Source organism: Salmo salar, chromosome ssa03 (assembly GCF_905237065.1).
Source record: "Salmo salar chromosome ssa03, Ssal_v3.1, whole genome shotgun sequence".
NCBI classification, from domain to species: domain Eukaryota; kingdom Metazoa; phylum Chordata; class Actinopteri; order Salmoniformes; family Salmonidae; genus Salmo; species Salmo salar.
The window spans coordinates 81,034,663-81,055,269 of NC_059444.1; the positions used below are offsets into that span (position 1 = coordinate 81,034,663).

At 43.6% G+C, this 20,607-nt stretch overlaps 1 protein-coding gene across 7 annotated transcripts in view; it reads left to right on the top strand.

Annotated features, from left to right (window-relative positions):
• LOC106606602 (septin-9) overlaps positions 1–20,607 on the top strand; it is a 157,842-nt gene that overhangs the window by 119,877 nt on the left and 17,358 nt on the right. For 6 of the 7 annotated variants that reach the window (XM_014202917.2, XM_045715576.1, XM_014202919.2 and 3 more), the window contains 4 exons: positions 8,488–8,706; positions 15,730–15,858; positions 16,048–16,129; positions 18,562–18,699. In XM_014202917.2, the coding sequence (XP_014058392.1) occupies positions 8,488–8,706; positions 15,730–15,858; positions 16,048–16,129; positions 18,562–18,699 (568 nt within the window). Of the gene's footprint in view, positions 1–5,669; positions 5,674–8,487; positions 8,707–15,729; positions 15,859–16,047; positions 16,130–18,561; positions 18,700–20,607 lie in introns of all 7 variants that reach the window. The other variant, XM_045715577.1, reaches the window with a different exon arrangement.

Genomic DNA, 20,607 nt, shown 5'->3' on the forward strand with positions numbered 1-20,607 from the left:
ACATGCATTGTCATCTCTTCCCCTCTTTCCTCCCTGGTTCTTGACCTGAGAAATTCATAGGAAGAATGAAACCAGGACTCGGTCACAACTAGTTGGACTTTCGACTGTTAGAGGAAGTCTGTTTTCTTGATTAATAATAGTTTGGAGTAGCGTACTCAATTTGCTTTAGAAAGGAGCTTATGGACAAAATGTCATTGTAAACATGTAGACTGGAGAGATGGCTACTCACTCTGGCTGTTAATAAAGCTAGCAGGCGGAACTATCTTCTACCTTCTTTATGGATCCCTCTTTCTTTCTCTTGTTCTCTCTCTCATGAGTCTCGGAATGTGGAGAAAAAGCAACAGATGTTTCTAGAGTACACTCATAAAAAGGTTTGTGACCAGCACAGTGAGGTTGGAAGTGTCCTAGTTGTAGTGCTTATGAATGAGCCCCATTGACATGTTTGACACGGTTCTCAGCAGGCCAGCTGTGTATACTTGTATGACCCCCCCCCCCATGTCATATCAGTTAGGGGAGGAATGATGTCATAAACATATACACGAAACATGTAAGGCAACACTTCATTTGCATAGTCCCAAATAGATGGTTTATAGATGTTCAGTTGATGTTCAACTAACCGCAGCCCTACCCTTTTTATTAACATCATCCGACCAATGGTGAAAAAATCACATTGGGTTGGAAAACTGAAATAATTAGTGTTTGCACTAATTGGACAAGTTTAGGTAATGTAGTTGTTCCCTGTTTTAAAAAATGTTCTCCCTCCTGACACACAATGTGCAGTAGATGCAGGGCTAGAGATTATAGACAGTGTAGGACAGGTGTCAAACATATGGATCTGGCCTGCGGTGGGGTTTGAGAAAAAAATAACAAACTTTTTGGGAATATGTTTTGGGGGGGGGGGGGGCTATCCCAATTGACATTGAAATGACTTCAACCAAATGGAAACTGTGTAGAAATGATAATGACCTACATTTACAGTCTCTTCACTCTGTCCAGCTTGACATCAGTCATTTAAACTAATGCTAGACAGTCAGTGAGCATAGAAAATTACAAAAGTGATGGATAGAGGGCTATTTTTGGCATATTTTGACGGCAAGGAAATATAACCAATTTTAAGTGTGGCCCTCGACCTCGGTGAAGACTGAATGCAGCCTGCGGGGCAAAATGACTTTGACAACCCTAGTGTAGTGGTTTTGAGTGGTATTTTCATGTAGGGCCTGTTTGTAGTTAGCTGGCTGGTAAGTGGGAATGCCCCAAGTTATGCATGGAGAGAGTAAATCAGATCTATTCAGTCCCCTCTCCGCTCTTCTCCTGTCTATTCCTCTTCTCTCTCTGGTATTGGGACTTCTGTCTTTATTTACGAAGCAAAGCAACTGCATACTCTGCAATGACAGAAGAAAAAAAAACGTTCTTTATGGGCCATAATTGAAAACAGGAGCACAACAATTCCAGTAAATCTGGAAAAGTATTTATATTATTTTGTGGGAATTCTAAAAGTATTTTTCTGTGGATTCTTACGAAATACATGTTTCATGCCAATTTCATCTTGAAATGAAGGAAATCTCAACCTAATTTTAGGTTGACACACCCTTTCACAGCAACAACCTGGTTGAAGAGTTTCAAGGGATAGGAGAGCCCAATGGAATTGGAATCTGGGGATGATTAGATGCCCATAAATGGAGAAGACACATTTCAGTTGAATGCATTCAGTTGTACAACTGACTAGGTATCCCCCTTTCCCTTTCCATGATAAAATGATGAGGACCAGGTTGGGAATTTAGCCATGACACCAGGGTTAACACCCCTACTCTTACAATGAGTGTCACCTAAATAAAGGCATCTTAATTACATGTCCTCCACTCTTTGCAGTGCCATGGGATCTTTAATAACCATAGTGAGTCAGGCCATCTGTTTAACATTGTTTATTTAAAATGTAACCTTTATTTAGCTAGACAAGTCAATTAAGAATAAATTCTTATTTACAATGATGGCCTACACTGGCCAAACCCGGACGACGCTGGGCCAATTGTGCGCCACCCTATGGGATTCCCAATCACGGCCGGTTGTGATACAGCCTGGATTCGAACCAGGGTGTCTGTAGTATCGCCTCTAGCACTGAGATGCAGTACCTTAGACCGCTGCGCCACTCGGGGAAAGACTGCCATCCGAAGGACTGCACATCCCATTCAAAAGACAGATATCCAGTAAATGTATGTAGCCTATGTAATGTAATGTAATGTAATCCACTCAATTCCAGGAAATGATCATTAGAGGGATCCATCCATGACAACATATTGCCTACATAGTGAACCTTATGGTCCCACTGATTGCTGCGGACTGTTACAATTCAACTGACATCTGTTCTACTCAGAAACATTGATAACTCTCCCTACGAATACCCTGTTTATAATGCATTACAATCACATAGCTTCATGTGCCATGCATAATGCTTTATAACACTACATAGAATGTTCATAACCATTTTATAATTAGAAAGGTAGAGATAATCCATGAAAGTTCCAGAAACGGGTTCATCTTCACTTGGACTCATATCTACAATCTGCGGCTTATTAGGGTTTGTTTTATCCTTAAGGTGGTTTGTTGTCAGCTAGCAAACACAGTGATAATGTCGAGGTTGTTCACATTCTGGGAAACCGACTGGAACCATACTCAATGGATGACATGTTTTTAAAGATGAGACACACACGACCCTCATCCATTCCTCTGCTTTTCTTGTCTGGTTAACCTTCTCTCCCTGTCCCCGTGAGATAATGTGCTGCTAATGTCTCCCAGCTGTTTAGGTTAAATTGCCAACCAGATGTTCTGGCTAATGAAGGGGTTAGGGTCATTTCAGATTTATAGGGTCATTTTCCAAAAAGCACTCAGACACCTATGTTTCGGCGCTGCACAGCGCAGGCCAAGGCATCCCGGAATATCAAATACTACATCCAATCAGTTCCATGTTATGCACTTTGGCAAGACATATTGGCTGACATACTGTAGAGCCCTCAAACTCAACTCTGGACTAGGAAGCCAGTTCCACTGCCTTTTTTTCATTGTTCCCCTCTAACCAGGGACTGATTTAGACCTGGGACATCAGGTATGTGCAGTTAACTATCAGGTAGAACAGAAAATCAGCAGGCCCCGTACGTCGTAGGGTAAGAGTTGAATACCCCTGCTGTCGAGTTTTTGGAGTTAGTTTACTTAATTTCCAGGTCTCCTTGAAGAGGGGTTTTAACCTCCAGGGATTTGATTGTGGTTAAACAAAGGCTACATTTACTTCACCAAGTTGCACAACGTTTTAGCAGTGCAGTCAGACAAAGGTTGTCTGGTCCTCTTGTATGTGCTGTTGGTTGGTAGTGTACCTAGTGTCATCTGGTTCATGAGCTGTCAACGTACAAAGCTAGGGTTGTTACAATCCTTTGAATCGTGATACTGGTATCGTCACGTTCCTATAGAGTGTCACCCTCTAAACCCTCGAAACTAAATGTTTCTTAACAACCAGGAATGGGAGATTAGTGTGTGTTTCTATTTACTTGTTAAACAGGCCCAAACACAGCCAAGACGTACCCAGCTCTCTGGCTCCCTGTAGAGGGAACAGACCGGTACATGTATTGCCCATCCTCCCAAAGGGGTGCTGCAGTGTCCCCTGAAGAGGGAAGGAAAAAGAGACCAGCTGTGACTCTTATTTAACGAAGAGAGGGTCGAGACTCTGTCGCCTTGTTAACCATGATCCTTCACTCCTCACCTTGCAGAGCCTGTTGTAACACTCATCATAGCAGTTCTGTACCATGGTCAGATAGAGTTATGCCCTGTCCTCTCCAAAGGGGTTCTGCGGTGTCCCCTGATGGGAAGGGAAAGGGCTGAGCAGTGACTCTATTTGGGATGGTCACTGCGTCGTCTTGTCTCTGTAACCATGGAGATAAGGCATTGCACCTAACCTCACCCAATGAGTCTTTTACATCAGTCAGAGCCTTTTGTAAGTAACTCTGTTTACAGTACGTGACTGGCATATGAGGTTAGCTGGACATACAGTACCAGTCAAAAGTTTGGACACACCTACTCATTCAAGGGTTTTTCTTTATTTTACTATTTTCTGCATTGTAGAATAATAGTGAAGACATCAAAACTATGAAATAACAAATAAAACAATCATGTAGTAGCCAAAAAAGTGTTAAACAAATTTTATACAGTGCTCAAAAAAATAAAGGGAACACTTAAACAACACAATGTAACTCCAAGTCAATCACACTTCTGTGAAATCAAACTGTCCACTTAGGAAGCAACACTGATTGACAATGCATTTCACATGCTGTTGTGCAAATGGAAAAGACAACAGGTGGAAATTATAGGCAATTAGCAAGACACCCCCAATAAAGGAGTGGTTCTGCAGGTGGTGACCACAGACCACTTCTCAGTTCCTATGCTTCCTGGCTGATGTTTTGGTCACTTTTGAATGCTGGCGGTGCTTTCACTCTAGTGGTAGCATGAGACGGAGTCTACAACCCACACAAGTGGCTCAGGTAGTGCAGCTCATCCAGGATGGCACATCAATGCGAGCTGTGGCAAGAAGGTTTGCTGTGTCTGTCAGCGTAGTGTCCAGAGCATGGAGGCGCTACCAGGAGACAGGCCAGTACATCAGGAGACGTGGAGGAGGCCGTAGGAGGGCAACAACCCAGCAGCAGGACCGCTACCTCCGCCTTTGTGCACGGAGGAGCAGGAGGAGCACTGCCAGAGCCCTGCAAAATGACCTCCAGCAGGCCACAAATGTGCATGTGTCTGCTCAAACGGTCAGAAACAGACTCCATGAGGGTGGTATGAGGGCCCGACGTCCACAGGTGGGGGTTGTGCTTATAGCCCAACACCGTGCAGGACTTTTGGCATTTGCCAGAGAACACCAAGATTGGCAAATTTGCCACTGGCGCCCTGTGTTCTTCACAGATGAAAGCAGGTTCACACTGAGCACATGTGACAGACGTGACAGAGTCTGGAGACGCCATAGAGAACGTTCTGCTGCCTGCAACATCCTCAGCAGTTCCTGCAAGAGGAAGGCATTGATGCTATGGACTGGCCCGCCCGTTCCCCAGACCTGAATCCAATTGAGCACATCTGGGACATCATGTCTCGCTCCATCCACCAACGCCACGTTGCACCACAGACTGTCCAGGAGTTGGCGGATGCTTTAGTCCAGGTCTGGGAGGAGATCCCTCAGGAGACCATCCGCCACCTCATCAGGAGCATGCCCAGGCGTTGTAGGGAGGTCATACAGGCACGTGGAGGCCATACACACTACTGAGCCTCATTTTGACTTGTTTTAAGGACATTACATCAAAGTTGGATTAGCCTGTAGTGTGGTTTTCCACTTTAATTTTGAGTGTGACTCCAAATCCAGACCTCCATGGGTTGATAAATTGGATTTCCATTGATTATTTTTGTGTGATTTTGTTGTCAGCACATTCAACTATGTAAAGAAAAAAGTATTTAATAAGATTATTTCATTCATTCAGATCTAGGATGTGTTATTTTAGTGTTCCCTTAATTTTTTTGAGCAGTGTATTTCAGATTCTTCAAAGTAGCCACCCTTTGCCTTGATGACAGCTTTGCACACTCCTGGCATTCTCTCAAACAGCTTCATGAGGTAGTCACCTGGAATACATTTCAATTAACAGGTGTGTCTTGTTAAGTTCATTTGTGGAATTTCTTTCCTTAATGCGTTTGAGCCAATCAGTTGTGTTGTGACAAGGTAGGGGTGGTATACAGAAGATGGCCCTATTTGGTAAAATACGAAGTCCATATTATGGCAAGAACAGCTCAAATAAGCAAAGAGAAACGACAGTCCATCATTACTTTGACATGAAGATCAGTCTATCTGGAAAATGTCAAGAACTTTGAACATTTCTATAAGTGCAGTTGCAAAAACCATCAGGCGCTATGATGAAACTGGCTCTCATGAGGACAGCCACAGGAAACGAAGACCCAGAGTTCATTGGAGTTACCAGCCTCAGAAAATGCATCCCAAATAAATTTCAAGTAACCGACATATCTCATTGTCAACTGTTCAGAGGAGACTGCGTGAATCAGGTTTTCATGGTCGAATTGCTGCAAAGAGACCACTACTAAAGGACACCAATAATAAGAAGATGCTTACTTGGGCCAAGAAACACGAGCAATGGACATAAGACCAGTGGAAGTCTGTCCTTTGGTCGGAGTCCAAATTTTAGATTTTTGGTTTCAACCGCCGTGTCTTTGTGAGACGCAGAGTAGCTATCCCATCTGGTTTGCGCTTAGTAGGACTATCATTTGCATCATCTGCATCAGATGACCTGGCCTCCTCAATCACCTGACCTCAACCCAATTGAGATGGTTTGGAATGGGTTGGACCGCAGAGTGAAGGAAAAGCAGCCAACAAGTGCTCAGCATATGTGTGAACTCTTTCAAGACTGTTGGAAAAGCATTCCAGGTGAAGAATTGGTTCCTGGTTGAGAGTGCCCAGAGTGCGCAAAGCTGTCATCAAGGCAAAGAGTGGCTACTTTGAAGAATCTCAAATATATTTGTATTTGTTAAACACGTTTTTGGTTACTACATGATTCCGTATGTTGTATTTCATAGTTTTGATGTCTTCACTATTATTCTACAATGTAGAATATAGTAAAAATAAAGAAACCCTTGAATGAGTAGGTGTATCCAAACTTTGGACTGGTACTGTAGATAGCCTGGTCACCAGGTCTGTTTGTGCTTCAGCCAACTCCTCAGTCATCCTTTCTTCTACTGTATGCCATGACAACACACATGACAGAAGAGTTGGCTGAAGCACAAACATTCTGGTCACCAGATCTATCTATGACCAACCACCCTCATATGCCAGTCAAGAACTGTAAGCGCAGGGTAGAGCCAGGTATTGGAAGTTAGAATAGTGAATGTTGATCAGTATTATTCTGTACCTGTTGCAGTGGAAACTACTAGAGGAGAGGGTCCTGCATAACTGTTGACTGGTGTCTGGACCAGGATGGGGAAGTGGTGTGGAGGCCAGCTAGAGCTAGTTCCCTATAGGCTAGGTGTGTCTCTAACTCTGCCTGTTTCTATAGAAACATTTACTTTGACATCATACTCAATTCACAAGACTTTTCTTTTGAAAACAGACTGGTATCAAGTGTTATCAGGGAACACGATATACTAGCCTATTATCTTCCTACCAGAACCCAGTGTAGTAGTAGTCTTTACAGTGAACTCTGGGATTTTCCTGGGTTTCTCTCTTCAGTGTTGTTGTTATCGGAGTTGTAACTAGCTGGAGGGAGGAGGGATGGAATCTTGATGGCTGTAAAATTCTTGGCAGCCTGCCATGGTGGCTCCAAGACAGGAGCTGACTGTCCTCCTTGACGTTTGTGTGTTTGTCAGTCATCCTTAATAGCACTGTTGATTCCAGAGTTGTGAGTAGGCCAGGTTACAGCCCCAGTGATTTCTCTCTTTTTCACTCTCTCATCAGCAGGACACACCATATTAAACAATATGCCTGGTGATCAGGCACCACCCAGCATACATAGTTAACTTGAGTTAGAATCTGCAGGGGGGTCCTCCTGTAACTCAGGAAAATATACAGAATATTATTCTATGAATGTATACAAGTCCTGCAGTCTTCAGACAAACATGTACTGTGTATCTAACCCTCAGTAGAGACTGTTTACTTCAGTATGACTGTTGAGTAAGTGTGTGACTGCAGAAGGCTCTGGGTGGTGCTGAAACACGATTGGTTCAGTACTTCAGAAGGCTCTGGGTGGTGCTGAAACACGATTGGTTCAGTACTTCAGAAGGCTCTGGGTGGTGCTGAAACACGATTGGTTCAGTACTTCAGAAGGCTCTGGGTGGTGCTGAAACACGATTGGTTCAGTACTTCAGAAGGCTCTGGGTGGTGCTGAAACACGGTTGGTTCAGTACTGCAGAAGGCATGGGGGGGGGGGCTTTCTTTAAATTTCCTTAGTTTATGGTCTGCTAGTCTACACCTTGTCAACTTTTACACTGTCTCCCCAGCTCCAACACACACACATACCACAGGTAGTTGTCTGTTAGTATTAGCAGGGCTTTGGCCCATGTTAGGTCCTAATGTATGGATATTTGTTCAGACTAGTGTGTGGTCTCTAGCCCAGGTCTAGCTAGGTTATTATGTCTAGCTCGTAACTAGCTCCTCACAGCTGTGAAGAAAACCTATCCTTCCAACTCCTTCACTTGTTTCTGATGACACAGCAATATGGTTCTGCTATTCTTATGTTATACTCACTGTATATGTTTAGTGGAGTATACTAACTGTATAAGTTGGTTACTTGAATGTATAAGGGTTTTGTTATCTTGCTACTTTAAATGATTTTCTTTATTTCACAGTAGGAAGCTCATGTAATGTGTCCAGTATGTTTCAAAGATACATGATCACACGAGAGGAAATAAATGGTTTATCCACTTGTACTGATATGTATTTCTCTCTCCCTCTCTCCTCAGGGTCAGAGGTCACTACCAGCTACAGCAGTAGAGCCATGTCTGAGGTGGCCGTGCCCGAGATGATGCCACCCCCGGCGGTGCCCGCAGCGTGCCAGGCGGAGAAGCCTGTGCCAGGTCCTGGCATGGGGGACTTCAGCTATGTGGGCATCGATGCCATCCTGGAACAGATGCGGAGGAAAGCCATGAAACAGGGCTTCGAACTCAACATCATGGTAGTAGGTGAGTTAACATGAAGAGAGAGAACACACCAACACAAACAGATCAAATTCAATCAATCACATTTATTTTATAAAGCCCTTTTACATCACCTGTGCTTTACAAATACCCAGCCTAAAACGCCATCGAGCAAGCAATGCAAATGCCATACAGACACGCACACACACGCACACACACACACAATCAGCACAACATCATGGTAGAGGATGAGTTAACATGGTGAGAGACGAATGCATGTGTACTGTATATGATCATAGGTTTACATCAAATGAGCTCAAGATCCTGGTCTGCTGTTATCCAGCCTGAAGAAACACATGCCAGAAGGTGGTGGTGTGTGATAGGGACCAGGTTGTGGTTACAGTGAGAGGCTGTTATCCTCTCCTGTGTTATTCAAGGAGGATATATCTCTAATTTAACAAGATGATCTCTCTAAGAACGCTCTCATTTTCACACACACACACATTTACCCCCCCCCCACACACACACACACATACAGTCTTTTGACACTCCCACATCAGTGTGTGATGGCTCCTTTCTGAAACGGTCGATTTTTACAACACACACCTTCCTTCACCAGAGACCAGCCACTATAAAACCCCTTTGCCATGCTGTCTCCACACCATGTCTCCATTTGATGATGTCGCGACTGTCAGTCTGCTCTGTGGGTTCTTTCCGTGGATAAAACGTCTCACTTAGACTACAGCCTACAGGGGTACTTCAAGGAAGGAGGATGCAGACTCATCCATGGAAAAGAAAATGCAAAATGACCACTTATTCTCCTGCAGTGTATATGTGCACTCAGGTGTAATTTGTCATTTAAGTCTGCCTGTGAGAACAGAGCTGTAGGGAAGGAGACAGAATACAGGACGTTAGGTTAATGTTTGAATTTCTCTGCTACAGACTGCTCTGGTATATAATAAGTGTACTGAACAAAAATATAAATGCAACAATTTCAACGATTTTACTGAGTTACAGTTCATATAAGGATATCAGTCAATTGAAATAAATTCATTAGGCCCTAATCTATGGATTTCACGACTGGGCAGGGGCACAGCCATGGTTGGGCCTTGGAGGGCGTAGGCCCACCCACTTGTCAGCCAGGCCCAGCCAATCAGAATGAGTTTTTCCCCACAAAAGGGCTTTATTACTGACAGAAATACTCCTCAGCACCACCCCCACTCCCCCTCAGACAATCCCGCAGGTGAAGAAGCCGGATGTGGAGGTCCTGGGCTGACGTGGTTACATGTGGTCTGCGGTTGTGAGACCGGTTGAACGTACTGCCAAATTCTCAAAAACGACATCGGACGCAGCTTATGGTAGAGAAATGAACATTCAATTCTCTGGCAACAGCTCTGGTGCACATTCCTGTAGTCAGCATGCCAATTGCACGCTACCCTCAACTTGAGACATCTGTGGCATTGTGTTGTGTGACAAAACTGCACATTTTATAGTGGCCTTTTGTTGTCCCCAGCACAAGGTGCACCTCTGTAATGATCATGCTTTTTAATCAGCTTCTTGATATGCCACACCTTTCAAGTGGAGGAATTATCTTGGTAAAGGAGAAATCCTCACTAACAGGGATGTAAACATATTTGTGCACAAAATTTGAGAGAAATAAGCTTTTTTGCGCGAATGGAAAATGTTTGATTTTTGTTCAGTGTGTATTATACAGAGGATATATAGAAAGGATGAAGAGTTGGAATGAAAAGTACACGACACTCCTCTCACATCAATCATGCCTCATAAGAATCCCCCATACTGTATAGTATTGTCCTACATGGAACTGTCTCATAGGAATCCCCCATACTGTATAGTGGTGTGTCCTACATGGAACTGTCTCATAGGAATCCCCCATACTGTATAGTGGTGTGTCCTACATGGAACTGTCTCATAGGAATCCCCCATACTGTATAGTGGTGTGTCCTACATGGAACTGTCTCATAAGAATCCCCCATACTGTATAGTGGTGTGTCCTACATGGAACTGTCTCATAAGAATCCCCCGTACTGTATAGTGGTGTGTCCTACATGGAACTGTCTCATAAGAATCCCCCGTACTGTATAGTGGTGTGTCCTACATGGAACTGTCTCATAAGAATCCCCCATACTGTATAGTGGTGTGTCCTACATGGAACTGTCTCATAGGAATCCCCCATACTGTATAGTGGTGTGTCCTACATGGAACTGTCTCATAGGAATCCCCCATACTGTATAGTGGTGTGTCCTACATGGAACTGTCTCATAAGAATCCTCCATACTGTATAGTGGTGTGTCCTACATGGAACTGTCTCCTAAGAATCCCCCATACTGTATAGTGGTGTGTCCTACATGGAACTGTCTCATAAGAATCCCCCATACTGTATAGTGGTGTGTCCTACATGGAACTGTCTCCTAAGAATCCCCCATACTGTATAGTGGTGTGTCCTACATGGAACTGCATTTTGAATCCTCTTTAGAAAGGTCAGTATACAGTAGTTCCGCTGAGTGGGACACATCTACATGTTCTTCAGCCTACTTTTCTGTACTGCACTGGAAGTGGGTGAGAGGGTGTGTGGGTAGGGTAATGAGGGGGTTGAGGGGTGAGGCAGGGCCCAGGGTTAGTGTCTGTTCTCTCTCTCTCTCTCTGTGATGTGGAGTCTGCCTACAAATCTACATTCCTCTCACATTCCCCTGTGGTTGGTCCTGGTGTCCTGGGAGCTCGGCAACGTGCCACCCTTTCAGCTCAGGGCTGACTGTAGGCTACGCCATCACTAAAGACATGAGACCCTGGCAGATGGACACACACGTGTGTGTGTATATATATATATATATATATATATATATATATATATATATTCTCTACCGTTCAAAAGTTTGGGGTCACTTAGAAATGTCCTTGTTTTTGAAAGAAAGGCAAAAACAAAATTCCATTAAAATAACAAACTGATCAGAAATACAGTGTAGACATTGTTATTGTTGTAAATTACTATTGTAGCTGGAAAGGGCAGATTTTTTTAATGGAATATCTACATAGGCGTACGGAGGCCCATTATCAGCAACCATCACTCCTGTGTTCCCCATGGCACGTTGTTAGCTAATCCAAGTTTATCATTTTAAAAGGCTAATTGATCATTAGAAAACCCTTTTGCAATTATGTTAGCACAGCTGAAAACTGTTGTTCTGATTAATAAAGCAGTAAAACTGGCTTTCTTTAGACCAGTTGAGTATCTGGAGCTTCAGCATTTGTGTGTTCGATTACAGGCTGAAAAATGACCAGAAACAAAGGACTTTCTTCTGAAACTCGTCAGTCTATTCTTGTTCTGAGAAATGAAGGCTATTCCATGCGAGAAATTGCCAAGAAACTGAAGATCTCGTACATCGCTGTGTAATACTCCCTTCACAAACAGCGCAAACTGGCTTTAACCAGAATAGAAAGAGGAGTGGGAGGCCCCGGTGCATAACTGAGCAAGAGGACAAGTGCATTAGTGTCTAGTTTGAGAAACAGACGCCTCACAAGTCCTCAACTTGCAGCTTTATTAAATAGTACCTGCAAAACACCAGTTTCAACGTCAACAGTGAAGAGGCAACTCCAGGATGCTGGCTTTCTAGGCAGAATTGCAAAGAAAAAGCCATATGTCAGACTGGCCAATAAAATATTAAGATATGCAAAAGAACAGACACTGGACAGAGGAAGATTGTAAAAAGGTGTTATGGACAGACAAATCCAAGTTTGAGGTGTTCGGATCACATAGAAGAACATTCGTGAGAGGAGGAAAAAATGAAAAGATGCTGGAGGAGTGCTAAACGCCATCCGTCAAGCATGTGGTGGAGGCAATGTGATGGTCTGGGGGTGCTTTGGTGGTGATAAAGTGGGAGATTTGTACAGGGTAAAAGGGATCTTGAAGAAGGAAGGCTATCACTTCATTTTGCAACGCCGTGCCATACCCTGTGGACAGCGCTTCATTGGAGCCAATTTCCTCCCACAACAGGACAATGACCCAAAGCACAGCTCCAAACTATGAAATAACTATTTAAGGAAGAAGCAGTCCGCTTGTATTCTGTCTGTGCTGGCCACTCCATTATAGTCAGCGGATCTTAACCCTATTGAGCTGTTGTGGGAGCAGCTTGACCGTATGGTATGTAGAAGTGCCCATCAAGCCAATCCAACTTCTGGGAGGTGCTTCAGGAAGCATGGGGTGAAATCTCTTCAGATTACCTTCACAAATTTACAACTAGAATGCCAAAGGTCTGCAAGGCTGTAATTGCTGCAAATGGAGGATCCTTTGACGAAAGCAAAGTTTGAAGGACACAGTTATTACATCAATTATAAATCATTATTTATAACCTTGTCAATGTCTTGATGTCTATTTCCTATTCATTTTGCAACTCATTTCATGTATGTTTTCATGGAAAACAAGGACATTTCTAAGTGACCTCAAACTTTTGAACGGTATCTAATGATACCTCCACAATCCTTATATGATAACCAGCCGTGACCCTCAGTCACACACTACTAATCTAATGATACCTCCACACTCCTTATATGATAACCAGCTGTGACCCTCAGTCACACACTACTAATCTAACGATACAAGCATCTAAGAGTAGAAGGGCTGATCTAGGATCAGGTCCTCCCTGTCTATAACAATCTGATTCATTATCTAAAATGCAGAACGTATCCTAGATCAGCACAACTACTCTGAGATGGTTATTAATGTTTAATACACCTGTATTGTTGTATTGATACCCTGTCCTTCCTCTCCACAATCTGGCTGGACTTTGGGTCCAGCCATTCAGCTAGGGGGGGATCAGCATGTCTACAGCCCATCCCACTGAGCCCTGACCTTGGCCCCGTAGCTCACAGGATTCCCCTCTTCAGGCTCAGCCACTCATACCAACCGTTCAGGGGAATTCTAGACCCCTAAAAAATGTGATACAGTACCACTGGTATGGGACTTAAACAGCATGAGCACAGGGTTGGTATTGGCCTGGATAGTCCACATCTCCTTAACAATCACATCGGTCCCCGAACGGGCAATTTGAGTTTTCATAACAGATTAATAATCCAAAATGTATTGTATGGCAAGGGTTTTTGATTGGAGTACAGTAAGTGGTTAATTGTCATACTTGGTAGAAAGACTGGAGAGGCTCTAACACAGATGTGTTGTAAAGGGACGATGCTGTACTACTTCCCACAATGTTAGAGGTCAGAAGTCAAGACACTGAGGGCCCGGTCATTAATCAGTTGTTTGAAGCCTTAAATCCCAAATGAAGTTTCAACATATAAACCTCCATTATTTAATGTTTGTGTGTGAACACTTACTAAGAACACCAGAGGCCCTGAGCTCCAGTCTGTGTTGACTTAACCAGAAAGTGAACTAAACTGTGTGTGTGTGTTACCTGTCCAGGGGTCATAAACACTACCCTCTCCCTCGTTAACCCACAGTTGATCCCAGGGGCCAAAAGTGATGTTGGTGGTAGTCAGATGCTACAGGCAATCTTTTGGGTCCATGCACAGTATGTTGTTCCCTAATTCTAGAATGTTCAGGGTTCTGTCTAGTCCAGCTTTTCAATCTATCTCTCCCATGTCCTCTATCTTCTGACCCCCCCCCCCCACACACACACACACACACCCCTCTCCAGCTGGTTCCTCTCTACTGCTGATAGAGCAGAGCTCTTCTCCAGACTGCAGTGTTACATGTCTACCCAGTGTTGCAGATGGCGGTCACATGTCCTGCCCAACAGCTGTTCCAGTCTGTTTTAATACTCTATTGCAGGGATCATCAACTAGATTCAGCCGCGGGACTTTTTTTTCTGAAGCGGATGGTCATGGGGTCCGGAACATTATTATAAATCATTTGTAGACTAAATGGACAGAAAGGGGCCCAAAGTCATATAATATTAGACTAAAACAGAATCATTTCAAACCTTGCTTCCATTTGTATATGTTCACATACATCTCTCTATTATGCCTGGGAATACTTTCCCCCAAAAAATCACTTGGAGCTGGACATAAAGACTGTGTGTTTATAGTCTTATGTCCAGTAATACAAAATAGTTTACAGTTAGGGAACCCTGCTGTATCGGGAGAGATAAGAGATCAGGGGGAGGTGTGTGTGTGCGTCATAGACTTATGGTGCGTGTGTGTGACCCAAAGGTCTTTATCAACAATGGGCAGTTTTCTAGTGCAGTGATCTGAGCCAGCGTCAGCTGCACAAACCACAGACGGATGAGTTTCACACTTATGGAAGACTGGGTTTCTCCAACCAACTGCTCTATGGCGGATAAGGCTCAGTGGGGTTTAATTGACAGCAGAGCTCTTCCCCAGACTGCATGTCTGTGCCCTGAAAAGACATGTATTTCCTTTAGGCCAACTTTAATGGACGGGAGGGAGAGTGGGAGGGAAGGCCTTGGCCAAGTGACTGAGTCATTATTCTGTACTTGGGTCTCATATCAGAGCCACAGAGAAAATTGTGAAAAAGGCACCGACATAACGTGTGTGTGTGCGGGGAGGCCTTACTGCAGACACCTGTAACTTCTCGCCCACTGCAGCCAAAATCTTGTGAAATAGTCTCTTTCTCCCCTGAGTGGCTGTGACAGGCTGGTGTTAAACTCTGTTTATCTCAGTGTGAAATAATGAGGCCATGCTAGTCAGTCATTACACCACTGGAATGAACCTGTTAGTGGGAAGAGTGTCTGAAGAATGTTCTGGAGAAAGGTGAGAGGAAGTCCACCATTGTCAGAGTAGTCTATTCCCTACAGTCACACTAGATGAGAAGGTATTGGTTTGAATCAAGGCATGGGCTACTGTTTCCCTTCATTGTAGAGTTTCTGTTATTGTGTGTAGCTCAGTTGATAGAGCATGGTGCTTGCAGCTCCAGGGTTGTGGGCTTGATTCCCACAGGGGATCAGTACGAATCAAACATATAAATATGTATGTACTCATTATTTACTGTAAGTCACTCTGAATAAGAGGGTCTGTTAAGTGACTAAAATGTAAGTTGTGGCTTTATTGTATTTATTTGTGTGTGTGTGTGTGTGTGTGTAGGGCAGAGCGGCCTAGGGAAGTCCACTCTGATGAACACTCTGTTCAAGTCCAAGGTGAGCCGTAAGTCAGTGCAGGCCACGTCCCAGGAGAAGATCCCCAAGACCATCCATATCAAGTCTGTCAGCCACGGTGAGAGGAGGAAGAGATCACTCACACTGTTTCTTTCACTCTTTCTTTTCTGCACCTCTCTAGCTCCATCTTTCACTTCATCCATCTCACTCTCTACTCAGTCTACCCTGTGTTGTGATTACAGTCTGAGGTACATTTGGCCTCTCAGAGGTGCTTGTATTCAATCTAATTGTGTCTGTCTGTGTTCAGACATTGAGGAGAAGGGGGTGAGGATGAAACTAACTGTTATCGACACGCCCGGCTTCGGGGATCAGATCAACAACGAGAACTGGTACAGTAACAGTACAATCCATAGCTGAAATGTTATTTATAATGTGCTTATATTTGTATGTGCATAGATATATCCTATCTATGTGTATATACAGTTGAAGTCAGAGGTTTACATACACCTTAGTCAAATAGATTTAAACTCAGTTTTTCATAATTCCTGACATTTAATCCAAGTAAAATTCCCTGTTTAGGTCAGTTAGGATCACCACTTTATTTTAAGAATGTGAAATGTCAGAATAATAGTAGAGGGATTTATTTCAGCTTTTATGTCTTTCATCACATTCGCAGTGGGTCAGAAGTTTACATACACTCAATTAGTATTTGGTAGCATTGCCTATAAATTGTTTAACTTGGGTCAAACGTTTTGGGTAGCCTTCCACAAGCTTCCCACAATAAGTTGGGTGAATTTTGGCCCATTCCTCCTGACAGAGCTGGTGTAACTGAGTCAGGTTTGTAGGCCTCCTTGCTCGCACACACTTTCAGGTCTGCCCACAACTTTGCTATAGGATTGAGGTCAGGGCTTTGTGATGGCCACACACATATTGTTGTCCTTAAGCCATTTTGCCACAACTTTGGAAGTATGCTTGGGGTCATTGTCCATTTGGAAGACCCATTTGCGACCAAGCTTTAACTTCCTGACTGATGTCTTGAGATGTTGCTTCAATATATCCACATAATTTTCCTACCTCATGATGCCATCTATTTTGTGAAGTGCACCAGTCCCTCCTGCTGCAAAGCACCCCCACAATATGATGCTGCCACCCCCGTGCTTCACGGTTGGGATGGTGTTCTTCGGCTTGCAAACATCCCCCATTTTCCTCCAAACATCATAACGATGGTCATTATGGCAAAACAGTTCTATTTTTGTTTCATCAGACCAGAGGGTATTTCTCTAAAAAGTACGATCTTTGTCCCCATGTGCAGTTGCAAACCGTAGTCTGGCTTTTTTATGGCGGTTTTGGAGCAGTGGTTTCTTCCTTGCTGAGCAGACTTTCACGTTATGTTGATATAGGACTCGTTTTACTGTGGATATAGATACTTTTGTACCCGTTTCCTCCAGCATCTTCACAAGATCCTTTGCTGTTGTTCTTGGATTGATTTGCACTTTTCCCACCAAAGTACGTTCATCTCTAGGAGACAGAACGCGTCTCCTTCCTGAGTGGTATGACCGCTGCGTGGTCTCATGGTGTTTATACTTGCGTACAGATGAACGTGGTACCTTCAGGTGTTTGGAAATTGCTCCCAAGGATGAACCAGACTTGTGCAGGTCTACAAAAAATTTTCTGAGGTCTTGGCTGATTTTTCCATGATGTCAATCAGAGGCACTGAGTTTGAAGGTAGGCCTTGAAATGCATCCACAGGTACACCTCCAATTGACTCAAATGATGTCAATTAGCCTATCAGAAGGTTCTAAAGCCATGACATTTTCTGGAGTTTTCCAAGCTGTTTAAAGGCACAGTCAACTTAGTGTATGTAAACTTCTGACCCACTGGAATTGTGATACAGTGAATTACAAGTGAAATAATCTGTTTGTAAAAAATTGTTGGAAAAATGTCTTGTGTCATGCACAAAGTAGATGTCCTAACTGACTTGCCAAAACTATAGTTTGTTAACAAGAAATGTGTGGAGTGGTTGAAAATGAGTTTTGTGTGTGTGTGTGTGTGTGTGTGTGTGTGTGTGTGTGTGTGTGTGTGTGTGTGTGTGTGTGTGTGTGTGTGTTTTTAAAAATATATATATATATATATAACACACACACAGATATATACACTTAGGTTGCACTCATTAAAACTCGTTTTTTTCACATTCTTAATATAAAGTGGTGAGAGGGAATTTTTACTAAGATTAAATGTCAGGAATTGTGAAAAACTGAGTTTAAATGTATTTGGCTAAGGTGTATGTAAGTAATAATAGAGTATATAATAGTGAAGACATCAAAACTATGTTGTAACACAGAGAATCATTTAGTAACCAAAGAAAGTCCAAATGCAAAGCTGTCATCAAGGCAGAAGGTGGCTACTTTGAAGAATCTCAAATATAAAATATATTTTGATTTGTTGAAAACGTTTTTGTTTACAATATGATCCCATATGTGTTATTTCATAGTTTTGATATCTTTACCATTATTCTACAATGTAGAAAATAGTAAATAAAGAAAATCCCTTGAATAAATGTGTGTCCAAACTTTTGAGTGATACTGTCTCTCTCTCTATCGTTAATATAAATGCTTACCCCATTACATCTCATCTAGATGACTAGTGTACACAGTACTGTGTATGACCTCATCTATCCTCTTTCTCTCCCCCTGCTAACTCCCTCTTCCTGTCTTTCTCACTTGTCTCCCCCTATCCATCCCCCAAAACTCCCCCTTTCTCTTTTAATCTGCCTCTCCCCTTCCTTCCACTTCCTGTCTTCTTCCCCTCCCTCCCTCCACAGTTGGCAGCCCATCATGAAGTTCATTAATGCCCAGTATGAGCAGTACCTTCAGGAGGAGATCAACATCAACAGGAAGAAGAGGATTCCAGACTCCCGGGTTCACTGCTGTATTTACTTCATACCCCCTACTGGACACTGGTGAGGCAGGCATGCGCCCGCGTGCACACACACACACACAGACACACACACACACAGGAAGACGTGCACATGCACAGACGCGCGCACACACAAACAGGAAGACGCGCACAGACGCGCGCACACACAAACAGGAAGACGCGCACAGACACACACACACACAAACACACAGGAAGAAGCGCACATCCGCACACACCACACACACAGGTAGACGTGCACATGCACAGAGACACACTTTCCTTGTGAAGGGTATGAATGTGTGGAATGTTTCAGGTGAATGTTTAGATATGGCTGGGAGATAGTCAAGCTGATTATTAGCTAAACTTCATTCTTTAGATTTTCCACTTTTTACTGTTCTATACAGTTGTCATTTTGAGTGATCAAAAATGGCATGTAATCAATCACAATAATTGTCATACACACACAAGCACAGTGTCAGTGCAACAGTGCTGCTGCCCCCTGCTGTCCCTGAACAGGAGAGAATATGCAACTGGGAGATTGAAAAAGGAGAGTGAGAAATCGAGTGAGTGAGAGAGGGAAGTGATTTATGTTAGATAAGCAGTGAGTCATAGGGAGAGTCCTACTCAAAAAGCCCTGAATCATCAGAACAGGAAACAGAGGAGGAGGACACAGTGAGTTTGGCATGACTTTCTGATACACAATAGTTATAACAACAACCTAATGCCCCGTGCTGTGCCATTCAAATATCACATATGATGTCCAACGTCATACTGTGCCCTTCTGTGTAACATATACAGCCTATGTATGGGCCAGATTCCCGGACAGAATAAAGATTCTCTGAGTACGCTTTTTAGTCTAGGACTGTCTGTCTGAATGTACAGGTCATGTTATGCTACCCCTCACCACCGCTCTGGATTGACCTGTAGTGGATCCTCCTCTGCTCCTGCAGCTCAGAGGGACAGACAGATGTGGGAACACTTACTCTTCCAGACCCCCCTCCATTTCCTGTTTCACAGGCAGCGAGTTGCAACACGTCCCATAACACCCGTTTTCCATGACTGGAAAAAATGGCTTTCTCGCTCTCTTTTGCCAGGCCTTGAAACAAATGCCTGTGTTTGCCTCCCTGCTCCAAGTTTCTGTCTCTGGTGTTTCTGCTGCTCACACATCTTGGCCTTATTTGAGCTTCATACAGAGCTACACCCCCCCCCCAAAATGTTGCTACTCTATACAGCTATTACCCTTTAATTGAATTTTCGTCCTGTGTTATGTCTGCTTCTCCTCTGCATCTACCCCATGATGGTTCTACCCTTTGTTGCAATGGTCTGGGTTCCAGTGCTGTGGTGGACTGCAGGCTTTGCCCTCATTTCTGTGGTTGTGATGTACAAGAGCGAGAGCCTTAACATATTGTGCCCCCCCTCCGATATAGCTTGAGCAGCGTTTCATGTTGTTCCAGCGTTGCGGATGTCTGTCACATGTCCTGCCCAACAACTGTTCTAGTCTAATGTTTAATACTCTAATGGGAGCGATATGAGAACAGAGGTTTTGTGTTTGTGTGTGTGTGTGTGTGTGTGTGTGTGTGTGTGTGTGTGTGTGTGTGTGTGTGTGTGTGTGTGTGTGTGTGTGTGTGTGTGTGTGTGTGTGTGTGTGTCGTGTGCATATGTGTGTGTGTGTGTGTGTGTGTGTGCACATGCTCATCTGTCTGACCCAAAGGTCTTTGTCGACTGGGCAGTTTTCTAGTGCAGTGATCTGAGCCAGCATCAGCTGCACAAACCACAGACAGATGAGTTTCACACTTATGGAAGACTGGGTTTCTCCAACCAACTGCTCTATGGCGGATAAGGCTCTGCTCAGTTCAAGGCTCAGTGTGGTTTAATTGACAGTGACAGACACGCACTGACTGATGTGGGTCTCAGATATACAGTAGGTTTAGCTTGTACATAGAGTATGTAC